A 17,723-nucleotide genomic window follows, 5' to 3' on the forward strand; every position below is an offset into this window, starting at 1 on the left:
ATGGTTTAGCACCTCAGTATTTGAATGAGCTCTTGTTACATCACTATCCTCCATGTCTGCTGCGTTCTCAAACTCAGGCAATTTGATAATATCTAGAATATCAAAACCAACTGCGGGCGGCAGATCCTTTTCCTATTTGGTGCCTAAACTCTGGAATAACCTACCTAACACTGTTCGGGAGGCAGACACTCTATCGCAGTTTAAAGGTCCCCTTCTTCGTGATTCCATGTTTTAAACTTTAGTTAATGTGTAATGTTGTTGTTAGAGTATAAATAATATCTGTAAAATTCTAAAGCTCAAAGTTCAATGCCAAGCGAGATATTTGATTTAACAGAATTCGCCTACAAAAAACGACTCGTTTGGACTACAACCCTCTAGTTCCTGTAGTAATGACGTCACTAAAACTGTTTTTTTGACTAACCACCGCCCACATGAATTCACAAACAGGGGGCGTGGCCTTGTTGCGCTCCGATGGAGAAGAAGGAAGAGCTGTTTGTTTTTGTCGCCATGTCGTTGAAACACGGGCGCCGCAGCATAAATGGCTGCCCACTGCTCCGGGTGTGTGTTCACAGTGTGTGTGTGTGTGTTCACTGCTCTGTGTGTGTGCATTTCGGATGGGTTAAATGCAGAGCACAAATTCTGAGTATGGGTCACCATACTTGGCTGAATGTCACTTCACTCACTCACTCACTCACTGTTTTTTTCATCTCTGAGTCCAATCACCTTTGTTTAGGCTTCCCAGGAACGCTGTACTTTGAGATTAATGGTTACAATTTATGTTTAACTCGGTTCCCGAGTTAAATATGCACATGTAAAACTATGTGCAGCTCATTTTGCAGAGGACAGCTTGCTTAGGACAACTTTCTCAATCTCAATCAGTTTAATGCCGGATTTGCACAAAGATTATTCTTGAAAGATGGAGCAGTTCCCCCTTTTGCTGGACCACAACTGGTAAGTGTATTTTATTATTTAAGTTGGTGCGTTTATCAGTTTCTGTAACTTATTACACAACTTATTAAGGGCAACTTATTATTACGTAACTTATTAAGGGCAACACTGTTTAGCTTTGTTAACTAGATGTTAGGGCTGTGCAAAAAAACAAATGCGGTTTTCATGCGCATCTCGTCAGTAAAAACGCTCCTGTGACTATAAATACATCTCCAGCACGTGCGTTCTAGCCCAATCACGTTACCAGGAGGGCAGCCTGCTCTCAGCTGCTGTCGAATCACAGCATAGGAACCGCTGACCCAATCAGAACTCGTTACGTATTTCTGAAGGAGAGGCTTCATAGAACAAGGAAGTCATCAGCCCGTTTTTGTGACAATGAAAACAGCAGTATACAGATAGGTGAATTGTGTGAAAAATACTGTTTTTTTACACACGTAACATGAACACATGTTATATTGCACATTGTAAACACAATCAAAGCTTCAAAAAAGCGCGTAAAACGGGACCTTTAAGCCTAGATTAAAGACCCATCTCTTTAACCTGGTCTACGCATAACACACTAATATGCTTCTAATATCCAAATCTGTTTTTTTTTAGGCTGCATTAATTAGGTAAACCGGAACCAGGAACACTTCCCATAAAACCTGATGTACTTGCTACTTCATTAGAAGAATGGCATCTACGCTAATATTAGTCTGTTTCTCTCATATTCTGAGGTCACCCTAGCCCCCAGATCCAGTCTGTATTCAAGGCAGAGGTTCACCAGTACATATCCAGGCCAGATGGTGGATCAGCACCTATAAAGGACCTCTACAGCCCTGAAAGACAGCGGAGACCAGGACAACTAGAGCCCTAGATACAGATCCCCTGTAAAGACCTACATTTTAAAATTTGATAAATTTATAAATTTTATAAATAAAAAAAAAAGAAAAATTAAATTTAAAGACCTTGTCTCAGATGGCCACAGGAAACAGATGATTCTTCTGCCAATCTGACTTTGCTGCCACCTGTAATTGAACTGCTGGTTTCATCTGGACAGAGGAGAACTGGCGCCCTGACTGAGCCTGGTTACTCACAAGGTTTTTTCTCCATTCTGTCATCTATGGAGTTTGGTTCCTTACCGCTGTTGCCTCTGGCTTGTTTAGTTGGGGACACTTAATATCTAGCAATATCGTCGACTTTGCACAGATCCTGTTTAAATTGAACTGAGCTGAATTCAGTGATGAACTGCCTTTAACTGAAAATTTTGTATTTATTATTGTAATTTTGCATTATTGACACAATATTTTCCTATTTAATATTATTTCTTCTTTTCTTTTTTTTTTGACAGAATCTGTATTGTTAAAAGCACTATATAAATGAAGGTGACTTGATTTGATTCATTTTGATAGAGGCAAACAGATGCGTTCCTAGTTTCAACATGACTTATTCTTCAGTCATTCTGCTTTTAACACACTAAGTATCAGCTGTATACAAAATGACCAACATTTGGTTTCCAATTGCTGAAATGGATGATATTCAACAATCTGAAAATGAAGCCTCATTGAGGCCCCATATCTATGGGATTGAACAATGTAGGGCCTTGAAAATGAAGATTCCAAAACAAAAGTTTAAATCCTAAAATCCTATTGTGATATCTTTAATTTTTTTTTTCAGTTATAGGCATGCAAACTTTGGAAAATAATATTTATGGCACTGAGACCATTATGTTCAATGCAGTAGTTTTGACATTACTAAACAAGACACATCTCTAGTTTTAACAGTATTTGTTCTTCAGACATTCCTCTTTAAAATAAAAAAGTATAACAGTTTTGCAAACAGACCCACATTTGGTTTTTGAACACTGAAATTATGATCATTTTAATCATTGTTCCTGAAGCCATATTAAAATTCCAGTATCTCTGGTACCGAACCATATAGCGCCTGGAAAATTAAGATGCCAGTAGGAAAGTTTGTTAAGACCCAATATCAAAAAGGCATTGAGATTAAGATTAAGATCTTTTATACTTTGTATTACAGTTACAGGCATGCAAACTTTAGAGAAAAAACCTGACAAGTGCTGTTTCCTAATTTTTGAATGGTCACTATAGGCACATAATGCAACAACGTTTGCTAAAGTGAAAAGATTTTACTAACAGATCTACCACAACCCTCTACATTGCAAGTAAATCACTTGCATATGCGACTAAATCTTTACCTGAGAACCTAAATTATGTCTAATATTAGTCAATGGCTAATAAATTGTAAAATTTTACTTGCCAGTGTGTGAGTTGGAGGCTAAGTGAAAGTTAAGAAGTTAAGTTTCACTCTCCGTCAAGCGATCTGTGATATTTTTCAGTTCATACAGTATGAGTGGATATGCAACACGCCTGTATTTGACATACCATAAACTCTAGTGTAAGGGCGCATGACTCGCCATCACTTTTTCTCACACACACACGCAGAGAGAGAAATAGAGAGAGAGAGATAGAACTGAAATACTACATGTAAACAATATACTCTGTAGTATTTTCCTGTAAAAATAACAACGTTCGTTTGGAATTCTTCAACATTTTGTTTTTTCACAATATTTTTATGACCAAATGGTAATCTGGCGATATATATATCAAAACCTTATTTTTGATCAGTAATATGCATTGCTAAGGACTTCATTTAGACAACTTTAAAGGCGATTTTCTCAATATTTAGATTTTTTGCACCCTCAGATTCCAGATATTCAAATACAAACCCGATTCCCAAATATGTGGTACACTGTACAAATTGTGAATAAAAACAGAATACAATGATGTGAAAATTGCAATATTTGATTCAGAATACAACATAAATGAAATATTAATTTTTTGTGTCATTTTTTTGTGTCAAACCATGTTTACCACTGTGTGGCATTCCCTCTTCTTTTTATAACACATCTGGGGACTGAGGATACAAGTTGCTCAAGTTAAGGAATAGGAATGTTGTCCCATTCTTGTCTAATACAGGCTTCTAGTTGCTCAACTATCTTAGGACTTCTTTGTCACATCTTCCTCTTTATAATACGCCAAATGTTTTCTATGGGTGAAAGATCTGGACTGCATGCTGGCCATTTCAGTACCTGGATCCTTCTTCTATGCAGCCATGATGTTGTAATTCATGCAGTATGTGGTCTGGCATTGTCATGTTGGAAAATGCAAGGTCTTCCCTGAAAGAGATGATGTCTGGATGGGAGCATATGCTGTTCTAAAACTTGGATATACCTTTCAGCATTGAATGTGCCTTTCCAGATGTGTAAGCTGCCCATGCCACATTCACTCATGCAACCCCATACCATCAGAGATGCAGGTTTCTGAACTGAGTGCTGATAACAACTTGGGTTATGATTGTCCTCTTAAGTCTAGATGACATGGCGTTCTAGCCGTCAACGGCAAATGGCACAGTGGATTGTGTACACTTACAATGTTTTCTGGAAGTATTCCTGCGCCCATATTGTGATTTCCAGTACAGTAGCATTCCTGCATGTGATGCAGTGCCATCTAAAGGCCGAAGATCACGGGCATCCAGTATGGGTTTCCGGCCTTGACCCTTATGCACAGAGATTGTTCAAGATTCTCTGAATCTTTTGATGATATTATGCATTGTAGATGATGATAACTTCAAACTCTTTGCAATTTTTCGCGGAGAAACTCCTCTCTGATATTATGGTTGCACAGTGCACCAATACCTCAAAAGTATTGCGATTCTCGGAAATTAAAAACGTCACAATACCTACATTTATTAGTATCGATACTTCAAAGAATGACCTCGTTCCAGATTTGTAAGAGACATATTTAATGTTGGTGTGTACAACGTACGCTTCCTGTGCCTCTCAATCAACGTATGTGTTTTTTCACCACACTCACACTTTTTACCTTGATTGTCATTGCTCTAATTTATTTTTATTTATATTTTGATATTTCATATGTGGTTAAAATGTTTAATATATCTGCTGTTCATATTGTCACGGGAGGAGAAAACAACAGACACAGTGGGCGCGGTGTCAGGGCCTGAGAGAGGCTTTTACTAACAGAAAATTAAACAAGAGGGAATAAAAGTGTACGAAAGGGGGAGAGTGTCCAAAACAAACAGGGGATCTGGTGTCCTCGTCGTGCTGCAGGGTTCATGTGGGTCGGGCAGTGTTCTGGAAGGAAGGGTCCAGGTAAGGGGTGGAGTCCAGCAGCCGCATGCTCTCCCCTCTTCAGTCAGGGGCGTGACGGGCGGCGGCTTCTTCCAGCTGCCTCATACTTCTCGCTGGCCGCGGGCGGCACTTGACGGTGATTGATGGCCTGGCCGGATAGCCTTATAAACGGGTGCGGTTCTTGTCCGCACCGCAAGTCTGGAAGCTCACATCTCTTTTGACATGGGAGTCCCTCAACACACCCTTCCTGGATTCACAAGGACACCAGTGTGCATGCACGGGAAAGAGATCGGTCTCCAGAGAAGAGGCGCGTTGGGCTTTTCAAAAGCGGCGGTGATGAGGCTCCATTTCCATCAGGTTTGCCACATCACACGCCACCAGCCCTGGCTCATCCAGTGCCCCTCCTCTCACACACACCCACTCCTGTTGGTAGCCTGGTGAAGGGCGGCGATTTAGGATGGGGTACCGATGATAATTAGGGGGAGGCAGCTGACTCGTCAAAATATGTTCATTTATTACTTGTGTTTTATGATTCGAATGTTGTCCCGGTTTTAAAATAAAGCACAGCAATGATATTTGAGTACATTTTCCCTTTTCAGAAAAAGTATTGAAAAAGTATCAAAATCGCAACTCTTGACTTGGTATCGGTATCGAAACAATAATTTTGGTATCATGACAACACTATCTGAAATTGCTCCACTATTTTAAAAGGCATACAGGAGTATATCATCACCAAATATTGAATCACACTCAAAGTCAATTTCTACATTTGTAAAGCAACAAATAGAATATTACATTATTAGTAAAAGACATATAGAGAGAGATAAGTTAGGTAAAAAAAAAATAACCATGTAGTAACCATGTTTTTCAGTCTATTTTACATATAGTTACTTAAAAAAGAAAATGTTTTACTAAAACAACAATATAGATATTAGTCCATAAAAAGAAGGACCATTAACTCACATAACATAACTTATTTAATTGTATTGTAAAATGGACTCCATAATTAGTTAATAAAGAACTCACATGACAGCTTTAAGATTCTTCAGAATGCAGGCTTTGGGTCCAAATGTGGTGACAGGGCTTGGTCCGTGAAGTGACTGTGTCCTCCTTAAAAAGAACAGAAAAATTACTATTTAAAATTAATTATATATTGCAGTTGCAAGTACTGACAACATGAGGCTCACAGCGAACATAGTTCCTGGCAGGTCTTGAGGGGCAGGTAGGTGAGGAGGATAACTAATAACAAGGAACAGGTGACTGCTAATAATGGTAAAAGGAACTGGAAGGACCAAATAAGGACAAACAGGAACACAAAGATATTGCATGTCATGCACTGTAATATCGGGAGGGGTGGGCGGCATGGAGGTTGGTGTTCAGGTTCAGGTTACCATGGCAGATCAGGGTACTCAGGAAGCCTTGACGGAACAGGGGACTGACTTCCGAGCGGCCGGTGAGCCTGTACTGAGGACTAGGGAGGAGCTTAGGAGAACATGCGAATGCCTTGGTTTGGGCAGGTGGTCGAAGCCGCTGGCGAGTTTCCTGGCTTGAGGTGAGCTGGGGAGACACGGCTCATTCCAGACAGGGCTGGACAAGGAGACTTGGAATTTATCTTGACTTCTTCACCTCAAAGTCGCAATTATTTAAATAGAAGATGAGATTAATCAGATTGATCAAAGGAAATTCACATGTGGGGAGAACACAGCGGATTTTATCCTTGTCCAGCCCAAGCTGGAAACACACTGTAAGTGACGAGTCGTGCCAGCTCACCTTGTTGGAAAGCATGAGGAATTCCTCCACATATTTCTCCAATGTCCGACCACTCTGCTGCAGCACACACAGCTTGTCCTCAGCCGTCATCTTCCTCTGGTATTGGTCCTGGATTCTGTGTTGTGGTAGTGGTTGTCGTGAACGCGCATGATGAATGAGTAGCAATAAAGGAATCTTTTAATAAACATCATAAACCCAATTTCACCTTAGAAATGAACATTAAACCAGGACAAAGGAGAACAGAAAAGGCTTGAACTCAGCTGCCAAACCCTTTTGAGAGACTCACAGAGGTAAACTCAAGTGTTGTTAACTAGATAAATAACCAACTGTAGTTAAAAAATAAGCCCAATATTATAATATTATCTATTATCATTACCGTATTTTTCGGACTATAAGTCGCACCTAAGTATAATTCGCATCAGTCCAAAACTACGTCATGACGAGGAAAAAAACATATATAAGTCATACTGGACTATAAGTCACATTTATTTAGAACCAAGAAACAAGAGAAAACATTGCCAACATTAGTTTTCAGTGATAGACTACAGGAGCACTGAGCAGCATATAGCGCCCTCTTGTGACTCTAGACGGTAATGTTTTCTCTTGGTTTATGTCAAATTAATTTGGATAAATAAGTCGCACCCGACTATAAGCCACAGGACCAGCCAAACTATGAAAAAAAGTGACTTATAGTCCGTAAAATACGGTAATAATATTTTTTATCAATTGTTTATTATCAATAAATGAGTCTGAAGATCAAAAACAGACTTATTTTACAAAAATCTGATATACATATTTATAATAAAATAAACTCAAACCATATGTGTGTCAGTCTTCAGCTGGTGTACCCAGGATTGCCACCAGAGGACACTGTGTGTTTGTGTATGCATAATGCTTGTGTCTGTTTATTTGGTGCAATGTTTTTTTCATGTCAATTGTCTGACCCTGCCCATCTTGTTAACTCGTTGTTTTAGTTATTCCACCTGTGTCTCCATTATTACCTTCCCTACTTAATCTCCTTGTGTTTGCAGTCCTGTGGTGTTTCATTATTCGTCACATGTGGTCGGATGTGTCTATGTGCTCCTTGTTCTGGCCTTCCTGCATGTTTTTTCCCTTGGGTAGCTTTGTTGTTGTTGTTGTTAGTTTATTATTAATCAAGAGTCCATGTATTGCATTTTTGAGTCCTAACCTCATCTCTCTACATGGACCATGAAAATCTATATCTACTAGTAGCCTATTACTGCTCAACTAATAAAATATTTAATGATTAAAGCATTATAAAAAATATTTTACAAATTCAATTCGATCCCTTTTCTCCCGTGCAACATTTACCTTCTCTCATGTTTCCTTCATCTCTGTTGGTGTCAAATGCTACTAATGTTGAACGAGATTTTACTCAAAATGAGGGGGAGTAGGGACAATCTCAAATGAGCTTGATTGGCTTTTAGCTGCTGGCTTGTAGCCATTTTCCGGCATGGAGACATATATGACATAACCAAAATAAAAAGGTTTCTGTTCATGAATCTTTCTGACTAAATACATAATCAACATGTTCACAAAGCTGACACTTTAAGGTTTACTGTTCAACAATCAGAATTACTCAGACTGTTATGATAATAGAGATATATAAGCTCAAACATAAAAATAAAAATATTAAAAACATATTTTTTAAATGTATATATATATATATATATATATATATATATATATATATATATATATATATATATATATTTTTTTTTTTTTTTTTTTTTGCTAAAGCCGCCACAAGTCTACCAAAGCTTCAGTTGAAATTTCATAATATAATCAGTACAACTGTGAATTTTATTGAATATTTTCTAAGGCCATGTCATGTGTGTTTTTAGAGAAGGCTAATCTTTTTGATTTATGGCACTTGTCATCTCTGTAAACTCATATGTAAAGCTGTCCTGTGTGATCTGTCTTTATATTTGGCTCTGAATACTCCCCATTCATGATTCTATTGTTCTCACCAAACAAGTCTTTCACACCTCTGCCAGGTGTGACACATTATCTGCATTATTCTTTTATCATTATTATTAGCCTTTCCTGTGGTATTTCAATGTTCACAAAGACACCAAACTGCAATCTCATTTTAATCTCTATGTATAAGTATGCATTTACCCCTTATTTATCAAAAGTCTTACTATAAAAGTACAACAAAACATTTTCTTACGACCTTAAGTACATTATTGTGTCAAAAATTAGAGCTAGCATTAGAGCTAACGTTAGCATCAAGCTACATCAGACAATATATGAAATTAATAGTACACTTTTACTCAAAACTACCTTTAAACCCCGATCAAGTGTGTGTAATAACTTCATTTTCCGATCACATGGAATTTGGTCGTTTACTGTTGTAAAAATATGTTTTTATATGTATTTATAGACTTTTACATTGCTGCACAAGTTATCATTTCAGATGTACATTTTCAATATTTTCTATAAAAATGCCCCAGATCTCATGAAAATCTCATAACAAGCTTTACTATCTTTTACTAATCGTGGGTTTATTATTCGGATATTTCGTGGGTACAGAGGGGTATCAGTGTTTTTGTTGTCAGATATAAACACGGAAGTGTACATGAACCATGTGACATGTTGTAACATTGTCTGGTTATGAGATTCTAAGATTGACAAGGCGAAGGACCAATAAGGGTCTGTCTGAGTCACAGCACAACATGGAGCCATGCACACACACACACACAGATCACTGGGAGAGGCTATTGATCATCAGATCGCGTAAATCAGTGGAAAATGAATAGAAATTATGATTCTGTCTAAAGAAATATGAAGTTAACATCAGTAAATATATCAGTATATCTCCGCAGATATGCATCCTTGGCCTATAAATCCTTTTTGATGCTGTTCAGTGACTCTATGTGAACACAAATAAACTGCTGCAGACATGACTGAATTTGAATGAGTGGTGAATTTCTATTCAAAATTTGGCATAATACAGATTTATTATTTTGCGCTCCTGACATAAATTACTATATAACTGTCACTGTAACAATGTTTTATCAAAACAGTGGTCGAATATCGAAGCTATTGATGCACAGTTTGTTCAGATCAAGTAAGAGAGTGATGTTGAACATGTTGTGAAAGTGAAATAATAATAATCTGGGGTCGTCGCCAATCTTTGACCACAAAGGGGTTAAACATCAAAAAGTATACTTTTAAAATCATGCTAATTATTTATAAAGCCCTGAATGGTTTAGTTTCTCAATGCTTGAACAAGCTCATGTCGCATTTTTGTCCTTCACATCCACTGCGATCTCAAAACGGAGTGATTTTTTAGTACCTAGAATATCAAAATCTATCCAGCATTGTTATGGAGGAAGACACTCCGTCAGTTTAAATCTAAATTAAACACTTATAAAATTGATAAGGGAATTAAGATCAATATAACTCAAAGGGGATTGAATTACAGTGAATAAGAACCTAATTAGTATGCAAATTATTCAGAATTAATATTTACCACTTTATCAACTATTCGTCCACCGATAAGTTGAGGTTAGGGTATTTTATCAGTCACTTGTCAAGGTCTTTGAGTTCCAGGCCATGTGCAGCTTCATAAACAGTTCGGAGAGGCCCCCTTCTCTTGTCAGCAGGGTAGCGCTCCTCCATGACAGCTGAATAGGGCTTTGGTGGTGATTCATCACTTTCTCTTTGACGTGGCAATCCCAGGATAGGGGAGGCAGCTCTGCTGGTCAGGGGTGAGACCAGAGGACGCCTTGTCCTGGTTGGCTCAGGGTGCAGCTCATAAGCATGCTTGAGTTCCTCTCTGATTTGAGTCGGATTCTTCTTTTACATAGTCGAGCTGTTGAGTCAAGCTGCTGATCTGATTTCGTGTCCTTTCAAGATGGTTTTCAAGGGCCTTTATTCAGCTGTTCTTGTCTCTGAAGTCAGCCTTGGCTTTTTCCAGTAGCTGCTCTGCATACTGTAACTTGTTGGTCAGATCATCTTGGGCAGCCTTGGCTTGTTCTAATTCTCGGCTGGTGGTTGTCAATGTTTCTTGAAGCCTTTTGATTTCCTTTGTGGTTGTAGTTGTGGAATGGATCCTGTGTCATGATGTCAGAGATGTTGGAATCCAGTTGTTTTTGCGTGTGCTGTCGTAGGTTGTTGGCAGCTTTGGGCACGAGGCTGCATGTCACGTCACTTAACCAGTTCTCTAAGTTTTCCCAGTGGGTGATGGGATTATCAGTGGAAAAGAGACTGGCACAGATCTGTGAAAGTGTGTGAACTTTGAATAAAAATATGAACAGCGATTATATTAAACAATGTTTCCTGAACTCAGAAGATTAAATGTCAAAATATAAATAATATAAATTTAAGTAATGGCATTCAAGTAAAAAAAAAAAGCAAATAAAATTTAGCAGCAATATCTCAGATATTGTTACTTATTCTGTCAGTTGTGCAACCAGTGAAGTTTTTGGAGCGTCATCCACAGTGGACCGGCGGCCACAGTATCACTCTTGCTCGCACATGCAGTCTAGTGATGCGCGGTACCCGCTTTTATGAAATTACTTGGCCCGCCCCAGCCCGCAAATAAAGTAACATTTCTTTACCCACCCCGACCCGCGCATCGGGGACATCACGGAAGATACGTTGCTACTTAGTCCTTCGTATTTTAACCTTATCAAAGAACCTAATAAAATATTAAAATATATATTCCAAATATTTAATATAGGCTATATGAAATTGCAGTAGTGATGGTTCGTCCGTGAACAAATCTTTTAGGTTAATGAATCATTCTCGTTCAGGTAATCCACTGACTCATATTTCTGATTCACTGAAGTTCCTCTCTCCACAGCAACGCGCGAGCACGGCGCTTATAGCAGCGCATGCGCAGCTCGTGAACAGCTCTTTGAACTGCTTCATCCTGTCAAAGAGTTACTCAAGATGTGATGGAGCATGTGATTAGTTGAATGTAGTGAACGAATCCGCCCTTCACTGAACGAGATCGATAGATCTTCTCATTTGTGAACGAGCAGAATGAACTGATACATCTCGTGAGGAGAAAAAACACAGGTGTCCATAGGGAGGCACTAGAAGCGTGCGTTGCACACACCAACGTGAAATACGTCTCTTACAAATCTGGAACGCAGTCATTCTTTGAAGTATCGATACTAATAAATTTAGGAATCGTGACGTTTTTAATTTCAGAGAATCACGATACTTTTGAAGTATCGGTGCACCGTGCAACACTACTTTGAAGGTCAAGATTTCCTATTACACAATTGAAGAGCTATTGCCAATGTAATGCTTAGGGTATAGGTGATTACGATTAGATTTAACTCTAGTCAACTGTAGATTCGTCACAAATTAAATACTTCTGAGTCAATATTAATTTAATGGGAAGAGGGAGGTGAAAAAGAGTAAAACATAAGGTGGGAATGTTCACAGATTGTTAGAGTGGAGATGTCAAAAGGTTAAATCATTTCAACACTGCTACAAAACACACTGCATCCAGCTTCAGCGAGCCACACAAATGCTTGCGCTAACCTACGAGGCTAATGGCTTTAGCATAGACTTCCATGAACACCTGAGTCATTTACAACAGTGTGCGCATGCGCACTTGAGGGTCAACCGGAAAATCACGTCTCGGCTGTTACTATGGTGACGCACAGCAATACAGTTCAAGACGCACGAGGGTATGTCTGCATTCAAAGTTCAAAACATTACATGATATGGCGGCCCATTTCAGTATTACACAAACAATGTGAGCTTATACTTTATGATGTAGCGCTCAATAAATCTCAGCTCTTTGTGAGTGAGGCAAAATATTTTGTGCACTGCAGATGCACTACGGTTAAAACAATAATGTTCCGCGGAGCGGAGTTCTTCGTGTCAGTTTCTGTGGACACGCAACATAGCATGCAGGATTTACTGCATCAATTACTTGATCAAGATTAACAAAATACTCGGACTCAAATTCCATTCAAATCGGACTCGGACACATGTAGTGTTTCACGAGTAACAGTATCTTAACTTCCAGTGAGTCGATACAAACAGGTACATTAGTTAGTTAATCTAACGTCAACCTAGGGAGACAGATTAGTTGATTTAACATTGGAACACGCAATAATTAATCAATCTAGCTATAACAAGGCCTTTTAGGAAGAAAGTGACGAACACAATCACTTCTGTCCTGGTGCGCTGTATGGCGACTTTCTTTAGGAAGAAAGTGAGGAACACTCTCACTTCTGTCCTGGTGCGCTGTATGGCGACTTTCTTTCGTCTTAACAGGCAATCTTAAATTAGTTTACTGCAGTTTCAACAATAACAACAAAACACTTATACAAACTAAACGTGAGTTTAGATTTCCATTCATTCACACAACACCCTGTTATGCGCTCTTAACGTTACACATTACAATAAAAATACTTGTTTTCCTGTGTCTCTAATCTATCTTTCTGGACCAATAGATTAGATACAATCACAAATGACTTGTTTTGTGCTTACAAATTAGTTTAAACTGCCCGCATTCTCCACCATAAAATGTAAGATTAATAAGTGAATTAAGATCAATATAATTCGAAGGGGATTGAATTACAGTGAATAAGAACCTAATTAGTTCAGAATGAATATTTAACACTTTATCAACTATGCGCCTCGAGCTATGTTTCACGTACATGTACAAAAATCAGTACACACATGTAACACACCGATACCTACAATAAAGTCTATTGGTACGAAATCCTAATCCCAACAGGAAGTCGGTTATTTAGAATTTTCTCTGCAAAATTGGTGTTGTTTTTGCTATCTTCAGTGGTTGTACTTTAACAAATTTCTCCTACAGATTTATTCAGATCAACACAAAACTTGGTCAGTGTAATCTAAAGGCCTTCGCGATGTTAAATTGTGAAGATCTTGAGGTTTCGTTAAAGGGCGTGTCCATGGCGCTCTGACAAATTTCGATGTTTTGCCATGAAAAAGGAAGTTGCTGTAACTCAGACATACAATGTCCAATCTGCCCTAAACTTCACATGTTAGAGAAGACTTCTGCCCTTAACAGATCTACATGCCCATATTCAGTTATAGTCAAGTGACATGTTTTATGCTGCAACAAAATACTCCTATAATTTTTTTGACATTAATGTATTTTTTGTGGTCAGTCTAATCTTAAGGCCTGTGTAATGTTAAATTGTGGAGATCTTGAGTTTTTGTTAAAGGGCATGTCAATGGTGCCATGACAAAATTTGAGGTCACGCCACATCAAAAGAATTTGCTTTAACTTAGGCATAAAATGTTCAATCTTCCCCAAACTTCATATGTTTGATAAGAGTCCTGGCCTGAACAAATCTAAAGGCCAATATTCCATTATAATGATAGCGCAACCCGCTGGCAACTCTCCAGTACCTACAAAAAAGTATCTTGGAGCAAAATTCTAAACCCAACAGGAAGTCGGTTATTTTTAATATTATTGAGCAAATTTTGTGTCATTTTTGCCATTTCCATGAGTTGTATTTTAATGAACTCCTCCTAGAGACTAATTCAGATCAACACCAAATTTGGTATGCCTAATCTAAAGGCCTTTGCAATGTTAAATTGCGAAGATTTTGAGTTTTCGTCGAAGGGCGTGTCAGTGGAGGCCTGGCGAATTTCGATGATTCGCCATGAAAAATGAAGTTGCTATAACTCAGACATACAATGTCCAATCTGCCCCAAACTTCGTATGGTTGATAAAACTCTGGAACTGAATAGATTGACATGCCCATATTCAGGTTATATTCATAGCGCCACCTATTGGCAACAGGAAGTGTCATATTTTATGCTGTGAAGAACTACTCCTAGAAATTTTATGACATCAATGTCTTTTTGTGGTCAGTATAATCTAAAGGCCTGTGCAATGTTAAATTGTGAAGATCTTGAGTTTTCGTTAAAGGGCGTGTCCATGGCGCCATGACAAAGTTCGATGTCTCGCCATGGGAGTAGAAGTTGTTGTAACTCAGGCATAAAATATCAGATCTTGCCCAAACTTCACAAGTTTGATATGAGTACTGACCTGCCCACATCTGGAGGCCAATATTCCATTGGGTGTGGCAAAATGGCTCGATAGCGCCACCTATACACTTTCAATGGAGTGCACCTCGAGCTACATGTCACGTACATGTACGAAAATCGGTACACATATGTAACACACCAATAGCTACAAAAAAAATCTCTTGGTACGAAATCCGAATCCCAAAAGAAAGTCGATTATTTTGAATTTTTCCTGCAAAATTGGTGTTGTTTTTGCCATTTTCAGGGGTTGTACTTTAACAAACTCCTCCTAGAGATTTATTCAGATCAACACCAAACTTGGTCAGTGTAATCTTAAGCCCTTTGCAATGTTAAATTGCGAAGATCTTGAGGTTTCGTTAAAGGGCGTGTCCATGGCGGCCTGACAAATTTCGTTGTTTCGCCATGAAAAAGGAAGTTGCTGTAACTCAGGCATACAATGTCCAATCTGCCCCAAACTTCAAATGTTGGATAAGACTCTTGTCCTGAACAGATCTACATGCCAATATTCAGTTATAGTCATAGCGCCATCTATTGGCAACAGGAAGTGACATATTTTACACTGTGACAAACTACTCCTAGAAATTTTATGACATCAATGTCTTTTTTGTGGTCAGTCTAATCTTAAGGCCTGTGCAATGTTAAATTGTGGCAATCTTGAGTTTTTGTTAAAGAGCGTGTCCATGGCGCCATGACAAAATTTGATGTCTCGGCACAGCAAGAGAAGTTGTTTTAACTAAGGCATAAAATGTCTGATCTTCCCCAAACTTCACATGTGTGATAAGAGTCCTGGCCTGAACACATCTGAAGGCCAATATTCCATCGGGTGTGGCAAAATGGCTCGATAGCACCACCTATATACATTCAACAGAGTGCGCCTCGACCTATGTTTCACGTACATGTACAAAAATCAGTATACACATGTAATATACCAATACCTACAAAAAAGTATCTTGGTACGAAATCCAAATCCCATCAGGAAGTCGGTTATTTAGAATTTTCTCTGCAAAATTGGCGTTGTTTTTGCCATTTTCAGGATTTGTACTTTAACGAACTCCTCCTAGAGATTTATTCAGATCAACACCAAACTTGGTCAGTTAAATCCAAAGGCCTTTGCAACGTTAAATTGCGAAGATCTTTAGGTTTCGTTAAAGGGCGTGTCCATGGCAGCCTGACAAATTTCTATGTTTTGCCATGAAAAAGGATGTTGCTGTAACTCAGACATACAATGTCCAATCTGCCCCAAACTTCACATGTTAGATAAGACTTCTGCCCTTAACAGATCTACATGCCCATATTCAGTTATAGTCATAGCGCCACCTATTGGCAACAGGAAGTGACATGTTTTACACTGCGACAAACTACTCCTAGAATTTTTTTAAGATTAACATATATTTTGTGGTCAGTCTAATCTAAAGGCCGGTGCAATGTTAACTTGTGGAGATCTTGAGTTTTTGTTAAAGGGCGTGTCCATGGCGCCATGACAAAATTTGATGTTTCGCCACAGCAAGAGAAGTTGTTGTAACTCAGGCATAATTTGTTCGATCTTCCCCAAACGTCACATGTTTGATAAGAGTCCTGCCCTGAACACATCTGAAGGCCAATATTCCATTATAATGATAGCACCACCTGCTGGCAACAGGAAGATTGGCACTTTGATACAAGGCCTTTGCGATGTTAAATTGCGAACGACTTGAGGTTTCGTTTAAGGGCGTGTCCATGGCGCTCTGACAAATTTCGATGTTTCGCCATGAAAAAGGAAGTTGCTGTAACTCAGACATACAATGTCCAATCTGCCCCAAACTTCACATGTTAGATAAGACTTCTACTCTGAACAGATCTACATGCCCATATTCAGTTATAGTCATAGCACTACCTGCTGGCAACAGGAAGTGTCATGTTTTACGCTGTAAGAACCACTGTAAGAACCACCAGAAATTTTATACCATAAAAAAAAATTCTGGTCAGTCTAGTCTAAAGGCCTTTGTTATCTTGACAGAGAGTCTTGTTTTACCTGAACTTGGCAGAGCTAGGTTCTGATGGCATAGACATACTCCTGGCTTTAGTTCTGTTCCTTAACACTTTTCCATGAAAAGGATCCTCACTGCAATCATAGGCTGAGCAACAATAGAGTAAAGGCTCTGAGCTTGCATCTGACCTCAGTGTCCACTTAGACTCTGCAGAATCCTCCATCTGGATGAAAAAAATGGAACAACACAGCAAAATACAAGTGTGAATTAACAGAGTGGATACACATAGAAAGATACAGAGTTTTTTTCTCAGGCCTTACATGTAACATGCTTTGTTCAGGAAAAGAGTTGGAAAAATAACATAACAGAGTTATGTTTACTGATTTAGTGTTGTAGTTTTTTTTAAGATTCTTAAAATCTGTGTGAACCAGAAGTTTTTGCCAACTTAAGTTCAGTATGGTGACGTATTTCTATTACAGTTATTTTTTTTACAATGTCACCATTTTCAACATTTGTAAAAAAGTTGATGAAATGAAATGTCACTCCCCACTACTTAAACCAATTAAAGCACAATTTATGCCATTCTAGCTAGAATTAATAATAATCTAACTAGTTAACGTTACTATACGAGAGAGAATGAGAGATGAGATAATGAGAGAATATCTGTAGTGAGCATTTATTATTACGAAAAGCAAAAAGTTTACACTGATTGTTCTTTCTTGTTTTTAAGCTTGTAATCTGTTTTAACAGCATTTCTGTCGCGATCCGAGTATAAAAAAATGCACCTGCTATGAACACCTGTACGCGTCATTTTACGCTATCGCGAAAAACGTTTAGTTTTACAGAGTATGTTATAAAAT

At 38.4% G+C, this 17,723-nt stretch overlaps 1 protein-coding gene across 1 annotated transcript in view; it reads right to left on the reverse strand.

The window, feature by feature from the left end:
- nadka (NAD kinase a) overlaps positions 1–17,247 on the reverse strand; it is a 218,139-nt gene extending 200,892 nt beyond the window's left edge. Inside the window, exons 1-3 of the mRNA XM_026270696.1 lie at positions 17,184–17,247; positions 16,908–17,086; positions 6,125–6,208 (exon numbers count right to left, since the gene is read on the reverse strand). Coding sequence (XP_026126481.1) covers positions 6,125–6,208; positions 16,908–17,086; positions 17,184–17,192 — 272 coding nt within the window. The 5' untranslated portion in view covers positions 17,193–17,247. The remainder of the gene's footprint in view (positions 1–6,124; positions 6,209–16,907; positions 17,087–17,183) is intronic.
- Between the last annotated feature and the right edge of the window lie 476 nt (positions 17,248–17,723).

The sequence above is a fragment of the Carassius auratus genome, chromosome 8 (genome assembly GCF_003368295.1).
Source record: "Carassius auratus strain Wakin chromosome 8, ASM336829v1, whole genome shotgun sequence".
NCBI classification, from domain to species: Eukaryota; Metazoa; Chordata; class Actinopteri; order Cypriniformes; family Cyprinidae; genus Carassius; species Carassius auratus.